This window comes from Thunnus maccoyii, chromosome 9 (genome assembly GCF_910596095.1).
Source record: "Thunnus maccoyii chromosome 9, fThuMac1.1, whole genome shotgun sequence".
NCBI classification, from domain to species: domain Eukaryota; kingdom Metazoa; phylum Chordata; class Actinopteri; order Scombriformes; family Scombridae; genus Thunnus; species Thunnus maccoyii.
Window position 1 is genome coordinate 8248758 of NC_056541.1, and position 26138 is coordinate 8274895.

Below are 26138 nucleotides of genomic sequence, written 5' to 3' on the forward strand. Positions count from 1 at the left end.
CAGCATCTGGCAAAGTGATAGTTGAACTGGTAATGATCAATGACATAATGACTCATTCATGTTATGCTCAGCCTGTGCTGTGGGGTAGTAAAACCATAGTTTATTGCACCTTTACACTGAAAGGTTCACTTTAATAATGGTAAAAAGGTGAATGAGGCTCAAATCATCTAAGATCCATTTTCAACAGAGACACCATTTAATGAAGGGAAGTTTGTAGTGTTATGGCCATCAGATTCTTACCATACCCATATCCTTTGGACTGTGTACATGGTTGAGGGACCACCAGGCACATAGCAGTGGAGGATTTCAATACCTCACAGTACTTCTGGAAGTATGATAATGAACACCCATCACACAACCCACTGGTACTGCTCAATGCACCCATAGTCCTCCCTAGCTGACCCTCAGGAGTCCAGCAGTGCACCATAATAAGTAATTTCTTTCAGAATAAATGTATCTGAAACCAGGTGTTCAAAAGCTCTCATAAAAAACCCCAGAAATCATCTATGGCTTCATCAGTTACCTGAACACTCTGATGTGACCCAACCTCACAAATATGTGATTGTTCAAATGATACCAAAGAGATGAGAACATTCAGATATTACATGTTGATAAGCCCACCTGTCTCTCATATATAACTTCCTGTAGCTGATGATTTCCTGTTTAAGTCCAAACTCAATAGAGATGGTTGTACACTAGTTTTTGCATCTTTGCAAACCATTTCTAATGCATTCCCCAAATCTTTAGAGCCAGCAGCAATTTTTTTTTCTTCCGTTTATTTTCAGTCGGCCTGAAAATAAACTTGCAGAGACCTGAAACTGCTTGATAATGATAATCTAATCTCTAAGTGAAAATTTTGTTGTCTGTATTTTTGTCCTTTGTGATTGTTGCATGATTCTGCAACGCGAGTGTATTTGTATAGCACCCTACAACAACAAGGCAATTAAGTTTATATAAGTCATAAAAGGCTTTAGGACAAGATTAGAAGAAACACAGTACATTTTTAGAGAATATACAAAAGAAGTGAAACACAAACCAATTCTGATTTATTATACTGTTATGAAACTATAATTTTTAGTCGTTATTTGAATTGAAATTGGATAGAGTCTAGACAGTCGTCACGATGTAGATCTGAAGACGATTTTGGTGATGAAGAGACCTCTTCCTCAACTGAAAGTCTGGATGGATGTGACCAGGAACAGGGTCTCTGTGGGGCTCATTGGACTGGACCTGGAGTTCAGGTGCAGTCTGGGGCTCATTGTAATGAACACAGGAGTTATTGATGGTAAAAACAGCCCCAAAAGTGAACTGCTTTACATTCTCACAGCAGCAAGATGATTAATTAACAGACATTGTGGTAAGATGAGATCAGTTTAACAGCTGGAACACCCAGACACTTGGATGTTGGACTTGAATGTACCACTGGTAAGAGTTTTTGAGAACACTTCCTGTTCACAACTGTGGTACAACACAATAATAACATAACTTTCTCAAAAAAGTAAATGCAGCATGTTGCTCACTGTGATGGATTACCTCTGTCAGGGGAGTTACATGTCTCTGCAAGTTGATTTTCATATTGTACTGAAATTAATGAAAACCAAGTGCTGCCTGGAAGGTAGGAAATCAATCTAGAAACTTGTGGTATGATTCAGAAAGAGGCCAACTCTAAAGCAGAGTGCAAACTTTTATAATTAATGAAATAAAACTTGAAAACCACCAGGTTTTAATTGAAAGCTTCTGTTAACCTTTCTCTTTTTTGTCTCTTCTCAGGATCACATCCCGGTCCCATACCAACCAGACTCCAGCAGTAATCCCTCATCTACCACCTCCTCCACCCCGTCTTCTCCGGCTCCTCCCCTGCCCAGCAGTGCCACGCCCCCCTCGCCTCTACACCCCTCTCCACAGTCAGCGCGGCAACAGAAACAGTTCAATTTGACAGGTATAAGAATGTGGAAGACCTGAATACAAATATAAATGTGTAACGGGGTTATCACAGAGAAAGAAATGAATCCTGAGACTTACTGCAGATATCAATAATCATCGCATCTGGAGGTTTTTTTTCAGTAGCAGAAGTAATCCATTGAAAGTTGTCTGTATATCAATGTTTACTGCTCAAACAGGAACGGCTAATAGCGATTTTAGCATTACTCTTTATGGTGCAAACATGGTGAAATTTAAATACATAGAGACTAAAAAAGCCTAACTCACTGATTCTAAGGCTACATTATACTTGGTAACACTTTATTTGACAGGTCCTTTAATTTTATAGTCATTTCTTGGAAATTTTCTACGTAATTTTCACGTAATGGTAATGGTTAACTTTTAGACATTTTCCAAAAAGGGTGGGGCACTTTGGTACAAATTATGAGAAAAATGGGAAAAAAAGTGTTCAGTTGCAAACGTGCACACATTTATGAGAAGCTCAACTTATTCTGAAAACAATATATATATATAAGGTATGCCTGTATGTAGTGACTCTGCTTAAAGCCTGTAAATAAAGGGAGCATTAAAGCTTTGGGTTCAAAGAGTTGAAAATTAATTAGCAGTGAGAAATACCTTTTGTGTTAGCTTTACATTTGCTCAGTGAAGAAAAATTGTTTTCTATGAACTAATTTAGGTTTGAATACTGAACCAATAAATAAGATTGGCAGCTTCACACAGCCTCTGATTGTCTTTTTGTCTCTTTCTGCAGCCTCCAGTTATTTCAAATACAAACAACAGTTCATCTTTCCAGGTAAGTGCCTCATACTTGATCATTACCCCTACCTATAATGCACTGCAACCAGCCCAGAATGAGTGAGGAGAAGGAGAGCTCTTTTGATGTCAGTGATGATTTTCTTCTCCTCATCTTGGCCTTCTTTAAACTCTCAGCCACCAACACCCCTCATTGCTTCAGTCATTTGGGCCTCCTAATGATTCATTGATTCCCAGACCTTTTGCTTTTGCCCACAATGGAAAGCCCACAGTCTTTGTGTATTTGGCAAGTCATTACAGCCAAGGCAACATGTAGTGGTGTGAGGAAAAAGGATGAGGTATAATTGAGATCTGGGGAGACAGGTTTTTGGAAATGCATAAATATACAGGATACAACGGTATCCAGGTTCTGATTATTGTTGCCAGCTACATTTCATCAGGTACCTTAATGAGCTGCAAAACAACATGGTCAAACATTACCGTTTACTGTTAGTCACATCTAATACTAATCTAAAACCATTATGCTGTAAATGGAACTAATGCTGCATGTGAATCATTTCAAATATACTGTAAATGCTGCTAGAAAACAAAAAAACAACAACAAAAACAACGACATAAGCCTCCAACACGCAATTACAGCATGATTTAAAACATGTTCACTCATTGTCTTTACACAAGTGCTCATTTTTGGTGTCACAAGATGTGTATTGAGCTATCTGGACATTCATTTTTGGCAGAAAATAGGAATACCCTGCAAAGTTGTCAGTCTGTCACAGGGATCACAGACAGACTAACTGGCTCAGATTCACACCACTGGGCAATTTAGAGCCTCCAATCTTCCTGGCTTGCAGTTCTTTGGAGTAAATCCATGCAAACACCCATGCAGGCTCCGCATAGAAAACGGTTGGAAAACAAAACCAGGTCCTTCTTGCTGTGAGCGGTGCCAGCTACTAATGCACCATACCACAAAGGGAATGTTTTTTGTGGCTCCCCCATTTGTGTCACAAATTGTCAGAGTGTGCCAACACAGGCGGCAAGCGTGACAGTGAGTGAATGCTCTGATGTCTCTCAGAGGTAGACACAATGCAACAGCTGACCGTACACCATCTTAAATGATGAAGACATGTGTTTCCAAAGAATTAAACTTGTTCCTCCCTTTCTTTCAATGAAATAACATTCTCTATTATTTATACGCATCCTTTTTTGAAATTTGTTTTGCTTTTTGAAATATGAAGGGGCAGAAAAGTGACATCACATTACTGTATATGAACATCTCTCCACACCACCTGTTACTGTTCCTATTCCTATCCGTCAAACCCCATTCCCACCATGGTGACATTTTCTAAAGTGATTGATTTCCAGTGACAGTATGTCAAGAAAAATATACAAGCAATCGGTGTGCAGAAAACATGCACATCTTTCTGGTCCTGGTGCCGAGTCCAAAAAACTGTAGGTGATTTCTGCTCCCAAGGAGCACTGTCAAATGCTCCCTCTGTACCTGTATGTTGTACTTTTTCTAAATTAAATAAAGAATCGAATAGTATTTTTTAAAAGGGAAAATTCAGTAGTGTTGTGAGTCCTTGGGAAGCACAAAAAAACAAACAACCATTGAATACTGTCAAGAGAATATTGTCATCTCTGTCATACAGTTGACATTTTCTTTTCTGCAGTTTTTTTCCAACGCACACCAAGTTAAATGACACAATTTCAGCACACTGTCATAACAAGGTTTATTGAAAATGGAACATTTATATTTGTTATATCAGGCGTCAGATTCATCACATATTTGCTATAAGGTGAATTTGTTGAAGGTCCATGACTAAAATGTGGAATTTTCAGTAAACAACAACAATATTTAGGAGAAAACAAAGCTGCACAAGCAGACCAATCACAGTCCTTGCAGCCTGCACATAATATCTTCATGGTTACATTTCTGAGGGCACGCACCTCAGCTACAGTATGACGTAGTCTACAGCCGTCACCCCTTAACACACAACTGTAAATCCAGCTTAAGAAACATCTATCCCGCATATAGCTGGTTTCTTCCACTCTGTTTCTAAAACATGGAAAGCAATAAGTGCTTTAAAAATTTAAAATTGAATACAACTCTGTTCTAATTTGTTGGTTTGACATTTTGTGACTAATTCCCCAGATGTTGCCCCAGAGGCTCCTCCCAGCAGAGCACCACAGGTCATCCTGCATCCTGTCCTGTCTGAACCAGGGTGAGTAGAAGCTATTCCAGGAGTAATTTAGTAAAAACATACGAGTACCTTTAAAGAAATTAAGTAAAGTAAGTACTTCTGATGTTCATCAGCTCCATCTTTCCTCTCAGTTATCTTCCTTTCATCTGCTCCCTCGTCTCCTCCTCTCTGCGGCTGCCGGTCAGAGGCCAAGTCAAACTTATTGGAGCACAGATATTTGGGTGACAATTTCAATGTGAGGGCTGACATGATGAATACTCAGAGACTAATGTTAGCATGGCCTTTACTTCACGCTACACTTGGGATGCCAACTGGATTTCCACTGGCTCTTTGAGGAAGCCAGTGGTCACGGGAAAACAACCGGAAGAGGAGGAGGAGGGATGAGATGCCTTTCGACCCAGATGTTAATTAGATTAGGATCTCAATCTATCACAAGAAACCGGGCAAGAGAGTCTCCATCTATAGACGGATGGTCAATTGTGATGAAATATGGGCCGTACCCATAGATTTTAATGGATTGATCAATAGCAAATAATGCCACAGCTAATTGTATTTTCAAAATATCAACAAGATCTTGAAAAGGTCCACAATGGAGGGAGGTAAACTGTTTTTTAAATGAAGGTATAGGGCATAGGGCTGTGCATTTTCTATTTGGATTTTTAAAAAAAAGCTGTAATTGATGTCTTCATGCCACAGCTCTGTAGCAGCTGTTAGCTTTAAGATAAAAGATGGAAAGCGATGCCTCGAAATAATAAGAATCAGAAGAAAATATAGGACTACAGATAATGGTATGCATACATCACAGCAAGCTCCGCATTTATTTGAATAGAATGGCATTGTCTGAGGTTTAGTGCTACATTCATTACCATAACCATTATGATGTAAACTAAAGATTATGAGGTTACTATTTGCTGTATGTACAGATTGTATTCAGCCATTAAGCAGTAAAGCTTTACTGCCAGTGTGGCACAAGGTGTGACAAATGCATGAATAATGAACCCAGATGATCAGACCAAGATAGGCAGAAATCTGGCCTCTAAGTACACACTGGGGCTGAGTCAGGTGATCTCCTGAGGAGGAAATTCAGTAAAGACAAGACAGGGATTTATGTCATTTGCACTGGAATATAATAAGGATTTGTCTATATGAACATATCAGAAAGTTTTGATGTCGACCAAGAAGAGAACATTTTCATATTTATTGGGGGGCCCAGATAAGAGATTTTTGGTGGAGACCAAGATTTTACCCACAGGCATCTATTTCCCACGTCCTTTTAGCTGCATATGTCTGTGTTGACTGAAAATTAGGAGTGAGATGGATACGTCACTCACTATGGATAGAAATAGTGAGCGATGTATCACAAATAGAAATCAGATAACATGAATAAGATGTCAGGCTAAATGAATGATGTGAAAATAAATGGCAATTCAGTTTGATTATCAATGCTACAGATATAATGTTGCACGCTTACAAAATAAAGTTTTATCTTATTTGAACTTATCCTTATCTTCCCTTATCTATCTATCTACACATTTGCTTTTCAGAGTGAGCGATGAAAGAAACTGAGCTAATACAGTGTCAGGTTGAGGCTAGCATAAAAGACGCTATCTTAAAATGTTTATTCTTCAGGCTAAAGTCCAATCATATTGGTGTGAATTACATGCAATGCAGATGTGTTTCTTAGTTAAATATAGCTGCTTCCAGGAAGGATCAAAATGCCCAGAACAGTTTTATTAAAGAGACTCCCCTCTGAGTTAAAAAGAAAAGTAAAATCATCCCTTGGGCTCACTTGTCCTGTGCAAGTTTCTTCAGATCACTGAATCTCTTGATGTTTAGGGATCTTTTCAGGTGTACTTCAGACTGGAAAGTTAGGTACTTTAATAAATCCTCTGAGGAATATCTGAGAATTTTCTCATCTGCTAAATCTTGCTTGTGTTGTGACTGGATTGGTGGACTTCTTAACAAACAGTTAAGAAGTTCAAGGAAAGCGATACCACGGATGGGCATCATTCATTATGAAATCACTTTTTAGTGTGAGAAGACTTGTTAGCTGCTGCTACTACTTTTATATTTTTCAGGGTTTGTTTGAGCTAACAGGATGAGGCAGAGTCAGGCAAACATTCAACTTTCTCAGTGAATGTGGTTACACTGTATGGATTGTATTTACATCTGACTGAGATCTGATCACAATGTGTTCTGCGTTCATTTGTACCTTGTATTAACATGCGTTTTTTTTCTTATCCAGATAGGATATCCAGATTGTTAATATCATGCAATCTGCAAAAAGAGGTGAAAACATACAAGAAGGACAAATTTCAACATTTCACTATTTCGCCTTCTCTCATAGTCTTACTCTTTTTCCGCTTTTTGACGAAAGTGAATACATCAGTGCGGTTATGAAACCCATATTCTTCTGATTTAATTAATGCTATTGTACCTCCTTTCCCACATCTTTGTATGCTCTTGCAGTGGCAGCTGGTAGATTTCTCTTAATGGCCTCATCCCAGGGTTAATGAGGGCCAGTCTCAGACCCCAACACCCGGCAGGATTCCCTCATTAGAGCAGAGATCGAACCGGTGGTAGGGACCCTTGGCGCCACAGGAATCACATATTATTTTATAAGCTGCCTCATCTGTGGTCTTTGCCCAGAGTCTAGAATTGCTTTGCAAACCACTGTTAATATACCACGGAGAGCTTGTGAGAGGTTACTGGCTGATGCTACACAGCCAGTTATAGTTGGACGGAGGAGGATGGGTTGAAGAGGAGAAGTGGGTTCATTTGTTTCGTGCCACTGGCACCCACGGTGTAGGTGACAGTGTACATGCCGGGGTCAGAAATTAATAGGGGCTGAGGGCGAAAATGCACTTGGAAGTTCATAAAATGACTGTGAAATTAAAAATTACGGTAAGAAAATGTCGCCAGTAATTAGAAGGGCCCTTTCTTACATTTCATCATGTTCACATTTTACTCATTTATCTGTCAAATAGTCTTGATAAGGATGTGCTTTTGCTGCCTGCGGACCGCTGCAGGTGATCTGTTGGAGCCTGTGGTCTGGGGATTATTTCCAGTGTGACCTCTGCGAGAAAAATTTAGTGATTTTTCAGAAACAACTGAGTGTACATCCTGATTGAGTAATATGTATACTGCTAAAGAAGGAGGGAAAAAAAAAGGTATCAACAAATGATAAAACAAATATTTAAAATAAACATTTAAAAAACAAATGAATGAAGGGAAAAAATGATGCATCAGTTATATGAGTGACAGAAGACCTACTTTACTTAGTGTTTTCTCGCTGACTTTCTATGTACATTGATTTATTTTTGCTTTCAGGAATGAGGGAAACCCTTTGCTTCAAATCGAAGTTGAACCTACATCAGATGTGAGTCAATCTTCTTGTTTCCCTTCCTCTAAATGTGACCTCTGTGTTGCAAGAGATGCAACTTTTGTCAGTAATATCACTGTGAGATTACTCTTGAAAGCCAATGCAGACAAACTACAACTCTCACCTTCACTTGTCGCAGTCATTTCCGTTGTTCTCTCATTTACTGTAATTTGGCTCAGCTCTCTGAGGAGCCTCCAGGTAAGTTATGCGTCAAAAGCAGCAAGAAGGGAAAGACGTAGCTTCACTGATCATCATCGCTGTTCCTGTAACAATGATATATTTTGAGAAAATGTGATGCAGATTGCCTTGAATAATATTCCAGCAGGCATCTTTAAATAGGTCATTTTCACTCCTGCGGTACATTATATTTAAAATCAAATTAGAATAAATCAGCCCAGTTTCCCCTCTGGCTGTTTTCCTTTTTCATAACTCTTTATTTTTTATTGGTAATGACCTAAACAGCAGTCAATATTTCAAATGCACACAGCCTGAGAAAAATTATATGCTATTTTATATACTGTATGTATGTGTAAGTTGGGTTTAGTGATTACATCTTTATTAATAACTTCAAATGCTTTACCTCAATACCTAATAACTCAAATTTACCTTGGGATGAGTATGAAGACATTTTTTCTTTATATTTACTGCTATACAACTTTGGGGTCAGAAATGACCATAAAAATGATATGACAAAAAAAAGGCATTACAGTTAACAGATAAATAACTCCTGTAATTGCATTAACTTCTGAAACTCCCTCTTAATGTCATTTAGAGGAGGTTTATGCAGATTGTAGTCCTCCAGCTGCTGAATGGCATTTGTCAGAAGCATTTGACATCTTGGTAGAATATTTTACCACCTCTTTGTGCGGTATATAGACGTCTTTAATCACCACAGTTGCAAATGTGCAAATCTGTGAAAAACAGGCCTAAAGCTAGGGGTGTAAATGAATACATATTTTTGCATTAACATACCAGACCTGTCTGCCTGACACAGTTTCCCACAAACGTAACAAAGCCTCTTCTAAGCATCATAAGTCAGCTGCACACTTTGCTACAATCAGCAAATTCACTCTTTATAGTGGTGTCAGGAGCTCAAATGTCCATAAATCTGTTTAGAATTCATATAAAAAGGTGTTTCCTTATGCCGTCTCTCATAAACATGAAATTCAGGCATTTTCTTCTTTAATCCAGGTGGTTGTTGTCTGCATAGTGTGAACAGGAGCTACTAGTAGCAAAAACAGTTTTTTCCTGATGCAGATGTGCCAAAATACAAAAACAAGCAACTAAAAACACAGAGGTATATTTGAGTTCAATACTCAATACCTGCTTCGTCGCTTTTCACCAGATAAGTTGTGCAATGTGGAATAAAGCTTGACTGATGTGGTGTTATCTTTTCCCTGTGATGCTATATTGAAGTCTGGCACCTTTCGTGACTTGACAGAAGTCAAGAAACTGAGGAGCTGAAGGGACCATCTCAAAAATGAATTCAAACGGGACAAGGGAGCTTGTCAGATTTTTGTCAGTACAATTTTTTTTTTTCAATAGACATGTCAGACCGACTTTACATCATCTGGGCCTCCTCCAGTCACATACACAACCTCAGGTTTTTAAAGAAAACCATGCAGTATGGCCCAATGCGTATCCCACTAACTTCCTATTTGATTTTTACTATTGATTTCCATCTGGGCCACTGACACGTATACAGCTTCTAATTAGACTCAGTTTAGGCTTTTTTCATTTTTTGAAGGTGTGGTTCTACGCTGTTATTTAACTGATGCAGGTACATGGTTAATATGTTTGTTTACTTTGTTGGCAGCTAAACTTATCTATATATGTATGAGTATAAATGACATTATCAAAACAATTTAATAAAGAAAATGAAGCAGACTACACAATTCAAGCAACTTCCTGTATAAATCTGAATACAGGTACTTTTGTGTCATGAACAGATGCAGATACAGATGCTAGCTTTGTGTTATACCCCTAATAGCCACCGAAGAACAGTTACATCAGTTCAGTTTTTGCCTTATTGCAGAACGAGGACGGCAATGATGAGGACTCCGGTGACGAGTTTGAGGAGATGAACCTGTCACTTCTCTCGGCTCGCAACTTCCCACGCAAGGCCAGCCAGACCAGCATCTTCCTGCAGGAGTGGGACATCCCGTTTGAGCAGTTGGAAATCGGGGAGATGATCGGTAAAGGACGCTTCGGCAAGGTTTTCCACGGACGCTGGCACGGCGAGGTGGCCATCCGCTTGATCGACATCGAGCGTGACAACGAGGACCAGCTCAAGGCCTTCAAGCGTGAGGTGATGGCCTACCGCAACACTCGCCATGAGAATGTGGTGTTGTTTATGGGGGCCTGCATGAGTCCACCACATCTGGCCATCATCACAAGGTAAGGATAAAGATGTAACCATATTTTACAGAAAGCTGGGGAAAACCAAACTCGCAGGTGTTGTAGATTGAACTTGTTGTGTTGTCACAAGATTAAATGTACCTTGTGGAGTTTTTAACCACTAGTAATGCTTTAAAGCCATGTCTTACGTTTGGGTCCCATTTTTGTTTGTAAATGTGTACAAGGATGCACATGCGCATACTATTCACGTCCTGCTATTGGTTTCACGCTATTCCTGTGATTAATAATTGGTGGACAAAAAACTGTTTGAACTTTTTTACAGTGTAAGTGTGGATAAAATGCAAATTAATAAAGGTATACATAAGTATAGTATAGTAAATACAGTTGCAAGGTATTTGTAGTTAATAGTGTATCTAAATAAATATAAGTGTGCAGAAACAACATTGTAATCTTGCAAATATTTGGCATCATGGCAACAGTATAAAAAACCCCATGTAAACTCCCAGTATTCTTTCATGGGAATACTGGTCTGCACTGCACTATATGTACTGTGACTAATATTTGTTCCTCATTTGTTCCTCCTGAAAGTTCACATTTACAGCTCTGGAGTGATGTTTTCTGCTTCTGCACCCTGAGTGGTCGCTCAGTGGTTAGGCAGCTGTTTGACATCTGAATGGCCTCCAAAGCCGGCGGTCCTTCTCCCATGGGACTCATTTTAGATCAGCCACAGTTCTGCCCCCCTCTGGGACAATTGGTTTTTAAGTGGCTGACAATGAAGCGTGCAGAGGTTATGATTAGAACAGGCTGCCGCTGTGGTTGAATGGATGAACCACCCACACCTCGCAGCTCTGTTGTATTTGTCTTGACTACAGTCCAACAGGAGATAATATGAAGTGAGAGAACTTGAATGTTTGTTCACCGGCTACGTTTCCCAGAGACTCGACTGTAGTCTTGTACAGAGCTATCACCCATATTGAAGAACTGTAATAATTCCATGGATTAGTGTTAAAAAAATTTTTGCAGAAAGTATTTTTCTCAGTTGTATCAAGGAACACAAGGCTTGGTAAAGACCATAACAATTAATTGGCACAGCTAATAATGTTCAAAAAGAAATTGTCATCTACACAGGCTGTGAACAAGGAAGAAAGAAGTCTCACAAAAAAACTTTTGTTTCTTCTTTTGTTTTTCTTTCATTCTCTTTTAAGAAAGAAAAATAAAAAAGAGAGGAAAGAGAGGAATTTAAAATTCTTCAGGAAAGCTAATTGTAATAACTTGACTCCATTCTCATCACATTCAGTGTGGTGCCAAACATTTTTAAAATAGCTGATTGACTGATTGATTGAGATGCGTGATTGCAGTTTATGCCAGTTAAAATTGTTGTTGGGAACTGACAGATGAGCTGGCTGCTTCTCAGAAATCCTCACTGCTGATTGCTGAAAATAATAGCAAATGTCAGTGCAACAGGTGGCTTTGTTCTCCACAAATATTCTGCCTCTCACATTACGCAGTTCTTAAAAAAACAAGCAAGTAAAACATGAAATCTTGATCATACGCTGAGAGGCCTTTACCACACAGTGCAACATGACAAACATGTAAAATATAATTGAAGTTCATTGGTTTATTAAGGATGAGGGTTTTCAGGCTGCATTAGTGGAAACATAAATATCGATTGTTTCTTTTTTCTTCGATTGTTCTATTTGTCACGAGTGACTGTGCATCGATTTTGTCAAGCATACAGAACACAGGGTCATCTGTGATGCTGGGTTATTTATCTATGGATATGGCATAATTACTCCTACTCCGGAGGTGACTTTCAGAGTGTCGAGGTGGCTTCATTACCTTTACATCAGCTGCGTTCCATAAAAAGCTGCCCCTTTTTCCTGAGTATGGCATATACACATCCTGATTGACTGAGGTATAGCGGTAATTGTTGTCATGAAACCTGTTGAAAGGAGCCCGAGGGAGAGAGCTATTAAAAATGCAGCTGTCAAGTTGCTGTTGAGAATGAATATGCATGAACTTTTGGCTTCAGGTCCTTTGTTGGTCACCTGTGTGGCACAGTCGGGGTTGAGGGCTTCAGGTGTGAGGCAGGGGGTGGTTGTAGAGCTGCCTATTAATACGCCGTTGTGATGGCACCCCTCCAGAAATGTGACACCACCTCCACGAACTGCAGTGTAACAGCTTCACCCAGACACTGTGTGGGCACATGTTTCAGCTCAGAATGATGACATTTGATGCTCTAACAACATTTCAAACTGCAGTAACTGCAGTGAACTGAAGAGTCATCCAATGTTTTGGTTAAAAGTAGCAGAAACAATTCAAACATAAAAAGATGTGAGTCGTTACATGAAACAAGTGGAGCAAGGTGTGTGTACTGAGAAGATAAAGGACATCTTTTGTATCTGAAAATAGTAGTATTTGAAAAGCTAAATCACTGAATGCTGCCATGTGGGGGCTCAAAAATTTGGTTATATTTGGTTCTCAAGGGCAGGGGAAGAAACCACCTGAAGTCCACCTGAACAAGTTAGTCTTAGACTGGTTCCAGCTGAACTGTGAATCGTGTGCAGTTGTCCTGTGTTTAAACTCTGTTGTGCAGACTATTAACACGTAAGCAGTATGTAAAAGTGTAGAATATAGTAGAAATTTCTGACCACTTAGCAATTTATCATGTGTATTTTATCCACAGTGCTTCCCATTCTGCTGACATGGAGTGAATGCAATATTACTAGGAAAACAGAAGAGATAAAATATCTCACAGATTTGTGAAATGACAGAAATATTCAAGCCTAACTTGATGCCACACGATCCTAGGAGGGTAGTGGAGGAAGTGTGCTCATTTTTTAACTCTTTAATGCCTGTTGTGGTTTTGTGTTCCAAACATCACTATTATTTTCTTTGTATTTGTGGTAAACACCTGCACGTTGATGAGCAAAGCATTTCAGAAATGGACCAGTTTGGAACAAGAGTGCAAAGGCAGACCAGTGAGATTAATGAGAGGTTTGGTTACACTTATCCAAACTTTGGTTCAAAATTAAATTAACAAGCTGTGAAAATGGTCAATATAGTTTCCATGGGAGATGATGATAAAGTAAGAAAAGATGAAATATGATCATCACAGTTATTTTGTGACATGAAACCTAACTTTTTCTTTGGCTGTCTTTTAATGTTGATCAAACAATCTAGATTTAATCAAATAATTGTTAAGCCATGATAATTCTTTCATCTTCTAATCCCTCATTTGTCTTTATCTGTCTCCCAGCTTGTGTAAAGGCAGGACACTTTATTCTGTGGTGCGGGATGCTAAGGTTGTGCTGGATGTTAACAAGACCCGACAGATCGCACAAGAGATGGTCAAGGTAAAACAACTCAGCGCTGATTCCCTAGAACACCTCTGTGGTACACATCATTTTACAGCAAAAGTCAGACCTTTCTCTGTCCTCAGGGGATGGGCTACCTCCACGCTAAGGGGATCTTACACAAAGACATGAAGTCCAAGAATGTTTTTTATGACAACGGCAAAGTTGTCATCACCGATTTTGGACTCTTCACCATATCTGGGGTTCTGCAGGCTGGCAGGTAATTATGTTCAATACACATCAGAGACAGGATCACTTTTTTTTTAGCATGTGGGATTTGCCTTTGAGACAGATGGACATTATTATAACAATATTGACACACATGATGCAGGGACAACAAAACATGAAGTGGATGTAGGTTAGGTAAATACTCCACATATTTATAAGAAGACATTATATTCTTTCACAGCTTTATTTTTACATGTTTTAACAACACTAAGTCACTATTATATTAGTTCTTCACTATTTATAGCATCAGATTTCACAGAATATCTGCTGTGTTACTTTATACTGTAAGCCTTTACAAATCTACCTGTGATCCACTATTTTAACCACACAGATTTAATCTTTTGTCAGCTTTTCTGTTCAGATGTATTTTTGCTATACTCATGGGTTGTTACTGGCTCCTATTCTCCCAGTTGCTCTTCAAAACAAACAGAGCAACAGCAGGGGGAACTTAGTAACATCCTCCTTTTGACAGAAAACAACATGGATTAGGGGTAATGAGAGAAAGATAAAATGTATCACAAACACAAGTCTTGCAATGTAACTCAAAGTCCCTGCTTTTATATGCAATATTTAGCCTGTACTATTAGTGTAACGTACATGATTTACTTTTTTAAAATGAATTTTTATTAACTTATATAAATGAAAATCAGACAGCATAGCAATAGTTCAGATCTTATACAGATAACCAGTCAGACAATTCCAAAGAGCCAGTGAACGAACTAGCAGGCAAATTACAGCAGTAACACACACAAGAAAAACATAAAACAACACCAACAGAAACAATCAAACAAAACAAAACAACAAAAACAACAACAAAAGAAAAAAATAAATAGATATAATAAGTATCTAATTAATTTAGGAAAAAAAAATAAATAGGGGGTTCGTCTCTGCAGGTCATAAACTTACTACCTTACTGTAGCAAGTGGATAGACGTGCATTAGTCTAACTACATGTTTTATTAACATATATGACTTTAATTTGGTATCTACTACATCTGTAGTCTTCAAGACATAGTTGCTAAGAAGGGTGACCATATTGAGTTATACTTTTCTAGAGAGTCTGTATTCATGTAAAAATTACTTTTTCAATTTTAGCTGTTTTCAACAGTGCATCAGTCCAGTCTTGAATATGTGGAGGACTGCTGTCTCTCCATTTACAAAAATCAACTTTTTGGCAACAGCAAAAGCTACAGACAGCCACTTATTATGTTGTTTATCAGGTGATCTTGACAGAACCCCTATTATACAAAGTACAGGATCAGGCTGAAATTTCCTGGAAAACTTAAATCCAAAAGCTTTGAACAGTAACACATTCCCATAACATATGTAGATATGACCCTTTATTAGACAAGCATTTCCAACAAGTGCTGTCTGGCCTTAACCTCACCCTCCACAACCTATTGGGAGTCCAGTGATACCTGTGTGATGTTTTGAGTTGAGTAAGTTTCAGTGAGACATTCTTAGACTCATAGACTGACCTCTCCAAACCTCATTCCATTCATCATTTGTTATATCACATCATAGATCCATGACCCAAACCCTTTTTAAGAGCTGTAAAATCAGATGATATTTTGTTTATAACTTCTTTGTAGATATTTTTGTTTTTAATTAAGAGATATCTCTTGCTAGTAAACATTTGTCCCACTGGGAGGCTTTGGGTTGTTCTTATTCCTAAAAGCAATAACTGCACTTCTCACTTGGAGATAACTCCACCAAGGTATTTGTTTTGGAGAGATTTCTGAGTTAATATCTGCATATGATTTAAACCCTTTATCATTTTAAAGATCAGCTACTTTATCAATCTTACCCCCATATAAATGGTGCCATCTGACGGGTTTTCCTCCTGTTGTTATAGATGGGTTATCCCAAATTGGTATCTGCAGGGATTGTGTCACAGATTCTTTTGTATAGCTGTGTAGCTTCTTCTAAATATAGTACATAAAGCTTAGTTGTGGGTGGGGAAGATCTTTACTGCGATGTTTGATAAAAAGGCAATGTTTTAACTGATTGGGTGTGACAGACTGCTGTTCAGCACTCACCCAAGATGGTTGACTAGATCTGTCTGTCTTCAAAAATGCATGCATAGTGAATAGTGTATATTTGGCAAGTTAAACTCTCTTTTGTCTTTTGGTGTTTGCAGAGTTGTAAACCTAAAACACGCTTTTCTCCCATTCCATATAAAATTAGTTGTAAGTTTGTTAACTTGATTGTATAAATTATCAAACATGGGAATTGGCAACATACTTAACACATGAAATAATTTTGGGATAGCCATTATTTTTATGGCAGATATTTTGCCCCAAAGGGAGAGGTTAAGACCTTTCCATCTTTCAAAAATATTTTTCAATTTCTCCAGAATTGGGGTAGTATTTACTTTTGTTATTTTATCCAAATCAGGAGGAAATATAATGCCAAGATAAGTGTATCCATTTTGTGAGAACTTGATATTAAGGTTGCTCAAACCCAGTTTCCCTGAATGCTCAAAAAGAAGGGCCTCTGATTTTGAGCAGTTTACTTTATACCCCTAAAAAGAAGAGGAACACTTTATAATACTTAAGAGTCTCTTGATTGATGGTTGTGGCTGAGTAAGAAACAGGATAATATCGTCTGCATACAAGGAAATCTTCAGAACCTCATTAGCTATAGTGACACTATGTATGTTAATTAAATGGATGTTAAATGGATGTTTGTTAAAACTGTCTTCAGTGTTAAAGAGAAATTAAAAAAGACTAAACCGGGTCAAGGACTGGCAGAGAAATTGAGTAGTGAAAGCTGACACTTCAGACAGTACAAAGAGTAATGTTCAGCAATGTGAATCACTGCTAACAATCCTAACATTACGGACTTGCTCTCTCTCCTCTAACAAATAGAGTATTTTTTCATCATGTCTTATCCTGGCTGAGCAAACCAGTAGTCACATATTGTATCCACTCAAGAGTGGCCTCATGAGGCCCAGACTTCCATCCATTTTGGCCCGATGATGAAAAGACACAGGGTTCATCAAAGCTATTATAATTCATCCTAAAGGGGGACATGGATATGGCTACTAAATGTCATGGTGATCCATACGATAGTTGTCAAGACATTTCAGTTAAAAAAAAAAAGTCAGTCCAACTGGTAGCCCTAGAGATAAAGTTACACACCCCAGAGTCCATGGGGTTTATCCTCTGAGGACTGAATGTCTGTACAAAATCTTTTTGGCAATCCATCCAATAGCTGTTGAGATATTTCACTGGATAAGTGTAAACTTTTACCTCTTGGTGGCATGAGATGAAATGTCAGGGGATCACCACAGTCAATAGGATTCATCCTTTGGGTACCATGAGTGTCTGTACAAAATGTTATGGAAGTCCACTGACTAGTTGTCAAGACACATCACTAACAAAAAAAAAATATCAACCTCATGGTGGCACTTGAGGAAAAGTCAGGGTTCCGATAATTTCAGTTTGGACTAGTACAGCTAGCATGGCTAAAGAAATATATGGAAGTAGTGAAAGACTAGTGAGAGTAGCACAGTGAGGCATCTGAATACTTCTACATCTGCAGGCAGTCCTTCAGCAGCAGCAGGATTATATTAACAGTGATATTTCCCAATATATTATAAACAGATGCCTTGCATTTTTTAAAACTGAAATTCATTGTATAAACCAAAAAGATGTAACAGAATTTGGCTGTAACTGTAAATAAATAAATAAATTCCTCAAACTTTACATGGCCAATAATAGAGAAGCAGCATCACTGACTTATGTTGTTATTGTGGCCTGCAATGACAGTTTAATGTAATTCAGTGTGATGTCTTTAATGGTTTGGCAGCATGATACAGCAGATTGATAAGCTCTGACAAGTCTCCATCTCCCTGTTTTCTCACTCTGCAGCCGGAGAGAAGACAAACTGAGGATCCCCAACGGCTGGCTGTGTCACCTGGCACCAGAAATTATTCAGCAGCTCTCTCCGGACACAGAGGAGGACAAGCTTCCCTTCTCCAAACAGTCAGATGTCTTTGCTTTTGGGTGAGTGTCCTCTCACCTCATGCCCTCCTGTTTGTTTGTCCAGAAAATAACCCGAGCCTGATGTTGGTTGAGCAGCACACTGTTGACAGAGATAGTTAACAAACCCCAAGTGTGCATGTGAATTCAATAAATTCATATTTATTTTGACAGAGAAGTGTCCAAAAACTCCAAATCACATGACAAAATGTGGTTTAAGAGGCAACCATTAATAGGTTTTCAGATCCAATTACAGATATAGATTATTACTGCGTACTGTGCAAAGAAGATAATATAATGATCTCTGCAGTTTGAAATGCCAATTTTGCTTCTATCACTGTCAGATATTAGATGTCCAACCTATAATCAGTTAATGTGAGTTAATGAGAGATGGATTTATATGTTGGAAACGTGTTTAAAAAGTATGATTTTGCCATAGACTCCACTTGAGTCCATATACTTGATCATGAGGAACAATGAAGCTGGGTTAAGGAAAGGAGTCTTGATTATGGTAATACTGGTAGAGGTAATGGTGCACAATTTAGCATAGGCATGTCACAATCTGCTCCTCACTCCCTCTCTGCAGCCATGCTCTCTCATATGCCCAGCCCTTTGCCTTGGTCTCTGCCTCTGTTTCCAGCCCCTGCTCACTTCTCCCAGGTCATGTACATTCCTCCAACTCCCCAGACCTGCCATCCTCAAGCTGTTCACCAAATGCCCTCACACTTTTCCTCCATTCCCCATCTACACACCTGTTCCCACTTCTCATCAGTCCTACAGTTACCTAGCATACTTCACCCACTCCTCACTCGCAATTCATTCCTTCGTCAGTCACTCACTTCATATACCAGCCTAGATCCTTTATTCCCTTGTCAGATTGTTGTACAATAGTTCACTGTGGACTTAATGCAACTGCAGTTTGGACTGTTTGCCACCCATGTTTTTGAGCTTTTGAATCTTCTCTTTTGACAATAAACTCACTCAACTGTCCCTGCCTGGCTCCATTGTCTGCACTGGGGTGCACCTGCCTGCAGTCCAGCTGGAAGACCACGAGATACTGGAGAAACTGATTGGAGCAGATAATGAGTACAGTGATTAGCTATTGGTTTCCTCATGTGGGTGAAAGAGAAGGTTTGGAAGCCCAGTTGATTGAATGACGCAAACCATTCTTGAATGTTAGACTGATTGGATAATTGCAGGAAGCTAGAAAATCTGTGAATGGTGAGAAGCCAAAGGAGTCAGTTAATTGATTAATCAGGAGGAGTGTTAACCAGGTGAAAGTCTTGGCTGCACTGGGGGTGATGGATTTAATTTTTTTGGGGCAACAGCTTTTTGTTTGGAACAATTAAAAGAATTCAACCTTCACCAACAGAGGATCTAAGGAAGTGGCCGTGGTCACTCCCTCCTGACAGGCAAATGCAAATCTGCCATTGGTGCATTCACATGAAAAAAAAACAACCCAATAAAATACTTGAAATCTGTTTTGCAGTCAGCTACACTAACTGTGTAGTCAGACTACTAAATGATAATGAGAAGAAAATGGATGACCAATTTGATAAGAGTATTTGTAACCCTCTGCCAAAACTTTGATATGGAGTTGCCATTTTGCATTTAGTACATTACATATATGGGCAAAACGACACCTTAGACTCCCTCTGATCTCAATGACTTCATCTTGCTTGCCTTTCATCTGCACTGACGTCCTTTTGACTTTGAGTTTGCTGACACATTCTGCTCTAAACTAGGACCAGGTGTGTTGGCTCTTGTATACCCTGAGGGTTTGTTTAGTGTACTGAAGTAAGGTACATTTACAGTAAAGTGTTAGGAAACCCAATTTTTGGCCGTATTTGAGCACCTCCAGGCCACTGAATATCTGGAATGTCCTATGAATCATTATTAATCCTGGTGGCCTTTTCAGGATATTACTTTGTTTTCCTCATGGTATTATAGCTCTTCCCTTTCAGAGCAGCGATAGCAGGTTCTCAGTGGTGGGAGGGGCTTTGCTTACAAAATGATTTTTGTAATAGGAAGTCTAAGCAAAGACACAAAAAACAAACAGATACATGTACACTTTTGAGAAAAACACCTGACTCACAACAAAATGCTAATGTGCAAGAAGGCCACATTCATCTGGTAAAATGTACAACAAAAAGAAATCTGTAAACTTAATGACTTACTAACTTGTAATTTATGTAAAAGGATCCCACTGTTTGGACGCTTTTGCTAAGAAATATGTCCAAGAGATCTCGTAAAAGCAGTTATATGTTGAAAATATAGTGATCATATGCCATTAAAATACAGATTATAATCTTCTAAACTTAACTTTTTGTCGAAATTTAGTCCCGCTTGTACAGATGGCTCTTTACTCTGTTGTGAGCTATGCTGTTATTATCAGCTGCTCTACAAAGAAACTGAGACTTTGGAAAAATGAGAAGTCATAAGCCTCTGCTCCATGAAATTAATTTAACTTTCATAAATCTCCATTAAATCTTCATGTTTCAATCATGTATTTCTGATTTTTTTTTTTATTAGTTTAAATTATACTTTTATTCTGATTAAAATGAAAAAAATCATGGAATTTGATTATTTAAATCATAAGCTAGCAAGTCATGCTGGGTTTAATGAGTAACCCCCACAGAGTACTGTAACATCCGCACTGTGGAGGTCTGACAGAAGCACTACATTCATGTTATTTTTTCACAAAGCCTGCGTCCTAATTAATTTCAGACAAGGGTGTTTAGTTACTGAATAATGTCAGTGTAAATGTGTGCAGTTCCACTGCAGTAATGGCGGCAGCACTTTAGAGCAAAACACATATATCTGCCGCTGGATTCGTTTATAGTTCTCAGATAAAAAGGAACAGTGGTCGTTATGAGTCAGATCAATAACATGCAGCCAAAGGGGGTATAGACACATTGTGAGTACTTATTATTATTATTGTTGTGGTTGCGATAGTCATAAAGATTATATGTAATTACCTGTGATTGGATAGGCTTGGCACTACAGAATCTTTCTCTTTCTTGCATCAAGGCAGTTGAAGTATCCTTTTGCAAAACTGCAAAAAATGTAACTGTCACTGGCTTTCCTTAAATCTCCTTTGTCAAATATATGTGATATTTGACTCTTTTTGAACCGGATCGTCTTGCCAGCTCCCTCAGTTATTACATACAGATTGCTTTTCTGGGTGTCACTCAGCTCTCCAAACCAAAGTGTCATCCCTCTCCTCCTCTTAGGTCCAATTTTAAATTTTCCCTAAGTTGATTAAAAATACTCACGGCTCCTGCTCTTCCTCCACTGCCATTACTGAATCATTTGTGGGGGTGGACCCTGCTCTGTTGACTCCTAACACAATTGCATTTTCAGATGGTCCCCCATATGGAGGTTTCATCACTATATTATTCTAAAGGGGTGAGTGAAGCATTGGCGCACAATGTCCAGCTGCTCTGCTAGCCCTTGTGTTACCTAGAGGTGACCCCCCATGGCTGTTTTACATATTCATCAACAATCAGTCGTCATTTTTTTCCCCCCTACTCTTGGCAAAGAGCTATTTTTATGCTACTCAAACTTGACTTTCAAGAGTAGCATAAAAACAACCCCATTTTACAAGGGGGTAGAGGTGGGGGTATGCTAATTTTGCACAAACAGTAATTAAAATGCATTGTTTCTTTAGCTCTTGGATGAAATTGCTCTTCTAAACTTACAGGTTCAAGACAAAATTCATCCACAAAATACACATTTTGCACAGATAACAACTAAGCAGAAGCATTATCTACAGCCGTATGTTAATCTTAATGCTGATTAAATCCACTGAGTTTGATGGTTAATGGTTGTTGAAATCTTCCCTGGTAGTGTGAACCCACAGTAGCTGTAGATAGTAGTGTTATTCTCTTGACCAGACAGTCCAAAGCACTGACCTGCTCTGCTCCTCTGTCTTCACAGCACCATCTGGTACGAGTTACACGCACGTGAGTGGCCTTACAAGAGTCAGCCAGCAGAGGTGATTATATGGCAGATTGGCAGTGGTATGAAGCCCAACCTCGCCCAAACTGGCATGGGGAAGGAGATATCAGTAAGGGTCTTTTCTTCATATTATTATTTTTTTTGGTCATAATTCACAATTTTCCCCCAACTTGTGTAAAAAAATTGCTGCATATTTTTTGTATTTTTCATCATTTAAGCAGTCATTGAAGTCCAGACTCATATTGCTTGAGCAATTTCTATAAAGATTGATAAATTGGTTCTGCTTAACAAGGATGATGAGCAATCTGGGGCTGGATTCACACAAGTGTTCTTAAAATGGATCTTAAAAAGTTACCCAGGAAGAAATTCTTAGAACTTCTTAGAAGAAAGTTCATTTCAGTAAGTAAAAAACCAAGAAACAATTTGAAATGTTTTAGCCACCATGATGTAAGTTTGAATGAATACTTATAAATACTTAATCATAATTAATTACATTAAGATTTTTGAGATGCGCCATCTCATTTTTGAGGGGGTCATCAGAAAAAAATAAAATAACAACAACCCTCCCTCATTACAAGGTGCCCTTGAGCAAGGCCCTTAAAGGACATAGCTGGCGATTTTCTATATTTTTCTTACTGTCAACAAATCTCATGCATAGAAATTTCATGAGACATAGATGAGAACAAAAATAGTAATGAAAGATGAAGGTAAACTTAATTTAAAATGTGAGAAGAAGACATTTTGGATAATAAGAAAAGAAGTCTTCAAGAAGTAATAGAGCTTAGTGAATTGGGTAACTTATTCCAGTCTGATGAAGCTTTAAAAACTTTAAAATAGAAAGGGTGTTGAGTGTGTCCAAGTGAGTATGATAATCGAAATGGAACTGAAAGCTGTTTTAAATATGAGGGATATTAAAAGTAAGTGCATTTAAGAACAAAGCGCAACCAATGCAAAATGTCTCATAGAATTACATGGTAACCAGTTGATTGTATCATACATGAAACAGTGATGCATGACACTGGTCTTTCCTAAAACTTTTCTGTGTCACTGTCTTTTCCAGGACATTCTACTCCTCTGCTGGGCTCACAAGCAGGAAGAGCGGCCCAGCTTCTCCAAGCTGGTAGATTTACTGGAAAAGTTGCCAAAACGGAACCGCCGCCTTTCCCACCCAGGGCACTTCTGGAAGTCAGCTGAGTATGTCAAATGAGTTAGGGACACAAAACAGCAAACAATCAGCAACTATATATATATATATATATATATGTATATGTATATATATATGTATATATATATATATATATATATATATACACATATATATAAAAGCCGCCATAATGCTACATAAATAACCCACCTCCTTAAAGAATGCACTGAATCCAAAAGCCAGCCCAGTGATGAAAACTGCCCGTGCTGTGTGTATTTTCATGGAATGTTGGCATGTGTGTGTACAGATAAGTTGACTGTCCAGCTTCTCAAAGCAGTTGGGACTCATATTTTCTTTGGTTTGATTTGAACCATACTGGATATCTTTACTTTATCTTTTTTTTTTTTTGTCTTTTACTATTGACCTGTTCCCTTCATAATCTTTGATTTATTTCCTGGATGTATTTTGCTTGTAACCTTTGATTGATCATGTCATCCTGGATTTAAAAAAACACATGTTTGAGAACAAATGTAGATTTTTTTTCCCCATGTCTTGTTTTATTTTGAATGAATGTAACTGTTGTACATCACACACTGTATATTTTCATGACATTGTCTTGCCATTCCTTATGTCTGTCAACTGTGTAGACCATTGTGTCAATGTTACCTCATGGTCTCTCATGTGTGGATGTCTGTACCAGTACATGTTTGTCTCAAAAGCTTTATTTAACTGAATAATGTTTTCTTATTTACACCGTACCATTTGAATGTGAAGAAGCCAGCGTCCCTGTTTTTGTGGGGATTTGTTGGCACGGTTCTTTGATGGGAGACTGTTCTCTGATCAGTTTGTGCTTTGATTATTACCTGTGAACATAAGTGAGACGTTTGAACAATGACAGCCTTTGCAGAAAAAAAAGCTGCGGGTCAGACCAGGACTCCCTCACTTGACGCTGTTTTGTGAAATCGCTGACACTTGAAATGTTTCTCGTCTACTGTTGCAGAACTAATTACCCTTCAGAAATGCTGTCACTGAGCCCCACTCCCATCCCCCATACCCACAGATAAATGTATATTATTTTACTTTAAATAGCTATAGATACAGAATATATCTAGATAAAGATAAAATCTAAAGCTTGCTACTGTATAGTGAGTGCAGTACTTTTAAGTTATGTTAGTCAATCAATACACTAACTTTTTAGACTCTTTTCGGTGACAGTACCGAAAATAACATGACATTATTTTCCTGAGTAGTATACAAGAAGTTCTTAAAATGGATGGAAACCTAAATGGATCATAGAGCTGTTTGCCAGGGGTTTGAGGGCCAGACTGATTTCAGTCTGTACAGTTGATGTCTGGATAAAGAAGTCTGAAGATTCCCAGCTCTGTAATAATATGACTGTTAGACGCATAAAGGGAGCACATGATCCTGAAAATACCAACACATATTCTGAGAAGTCAAAGCACACTTTGAATTTATGTTTTTGGGCTCAATAAAATGTGTTTGGAGTCGCTTAAAAGCAGTGTTGTAGTCACTGTGACCAGCACCTTTCAAAGTTTTATTTAGTACATTTTGGAGAACCAGTATATATAATAAACAACACATTACGCGTAAATCTCGAAGGTTTTTAAATATAGTGGATTTTTTGTGAGTAGATTTACTTGTTGAAACCACTGGTAGCTACCTAAAAAATGTTCCAACCATTGGTAAGTTACTTAAATAACTTAAAAATCAGCTGTGTAAAGTTGTGTTCACACTGAATCAAGAGTGAATTTTAGAAACAGCGTAACTGCACAGAGTCCATTGTAAAGATAGAAGAGGATGCAAACTTATTCCAGATTCACTCAAGGTGGAGCTAATTAAAGAGAGACTATGCAATTTTTGCTGAACACTAAGTCACCACTAAGTGACAGCAATGGAATAATGTTAAATACTGCTTCTACCATTTCTACTGTTAAGCATGTAGCTAAAATGCTAAGCTAACAGTAGCCCAAGTGGAGAAGTCACAAAGTCAGACAAATGTCAGTTACACATTTACCTTAAGTTTGCTAACATTTGCTAACCGTAAGCTATGGTCATACCAGACCAAGTAAGGCTGTTGCAGCAAACCCCCTTGAATGTATTCAACTGAGAAATGGTTTATTTAATTGTTAATAAATTTACCTTTTCATTTGTAAGAGAAAGACTGTGTTATTTCTCCTCTCAAAAGTTGTATAGTCTCACTTTAAGGCAAACAATTGCCCACTCAAATTGAAAAAATGCTTATTTTTACAAAAACTGGCGCAGGAAATGGAGAGAGCCTGAAGGAAAATAACTTCATGAGCTTTAGTGCGCACATATACAGAGGTAGTGTGTTGTTAGAAATATCTGTACAACTCAAGGGAAAAATATGCTTTGTGTAAAATGCACATTAAGAACGAATTCTGTAGAACCTGTCAAGCGGGGGCGACCCAATGTAATGGCTACTCAAAAATCCTCCTGCTGAAGGCCTTGAACTGAAACATGTTGGAGAAATAAAGAAGATTCTTCCAGCTGGTCAGTTTAGTGTTGCCATGTTGTTTTTTCCCGTTTGTTCCTTTGTTATTTGAACACCTAGTTGGCTGGTGAAGCAGTGACAGCACACTTACACACACCTCCATGGGTACTTAAAGATAACAGAAAATGCTGATATTCCATATAACCATTGCGATAATTGGCATGATTTTCCTTCTGTTGATTTCTTTGAAATTAAATCTGGTTTTTGATCTTGTTTTAGTTCTGATATTTAAACAGAAGAGGCTTCGGCCCTGTCCTGGTTTTTGACTACAACACTGCTGAAAAAGTGACTGTGGAG

General features: G+C 38.3%; 1 protein-coding gene across 2 annotated transcripts in view; it reads left to right on the forward strand.

The window, feature by feature from the left end:
• Nucleotides 1-23395, forward strand: part of ksr2 (kinase suppressor of ras 2) — a 103424-nt gene extending 80029 nt beyond the window's left edge. For both annotated transcript variants that reach the window (XM_042421262.1, XM_042421263.1), the window contains exons 12-21: nt 1771-1939; nt 2693-2734; nt 4847-4916; nt 8226-8274; nt 10313-10674; nt 13895-13991; nt 14078-14211; nt 18094-18228; nt 22144-22273; nt 23225-23395. In XM_042421262.1, coding sequence (XP_042277196.1) covers nt 1771-1939; nt 2693-2734; nt 4847-4916; nt 8226-8274; nt 10313-10674; nt 13895-13991; nt 14078-14211; nt 18094-18228; nt 22144-22273; nt 23225-23371 — 1335 coding nt within the window. In that variant the 3' untranslated portion in view covers nt 23372-23395. The remainder of the gene's footprint in view (nt 1-1770; nt 1940-2692; nt 2735-4846; nt 4917-8225; nt 8275-10312; nt 10675-13894; nt 13992-14077; nt 14212-18093; nt 18229-22143; nt 22274-23224) is intronic.
• Nucleotides 23396-26138: the final 2743 nt, after the last annotated feature.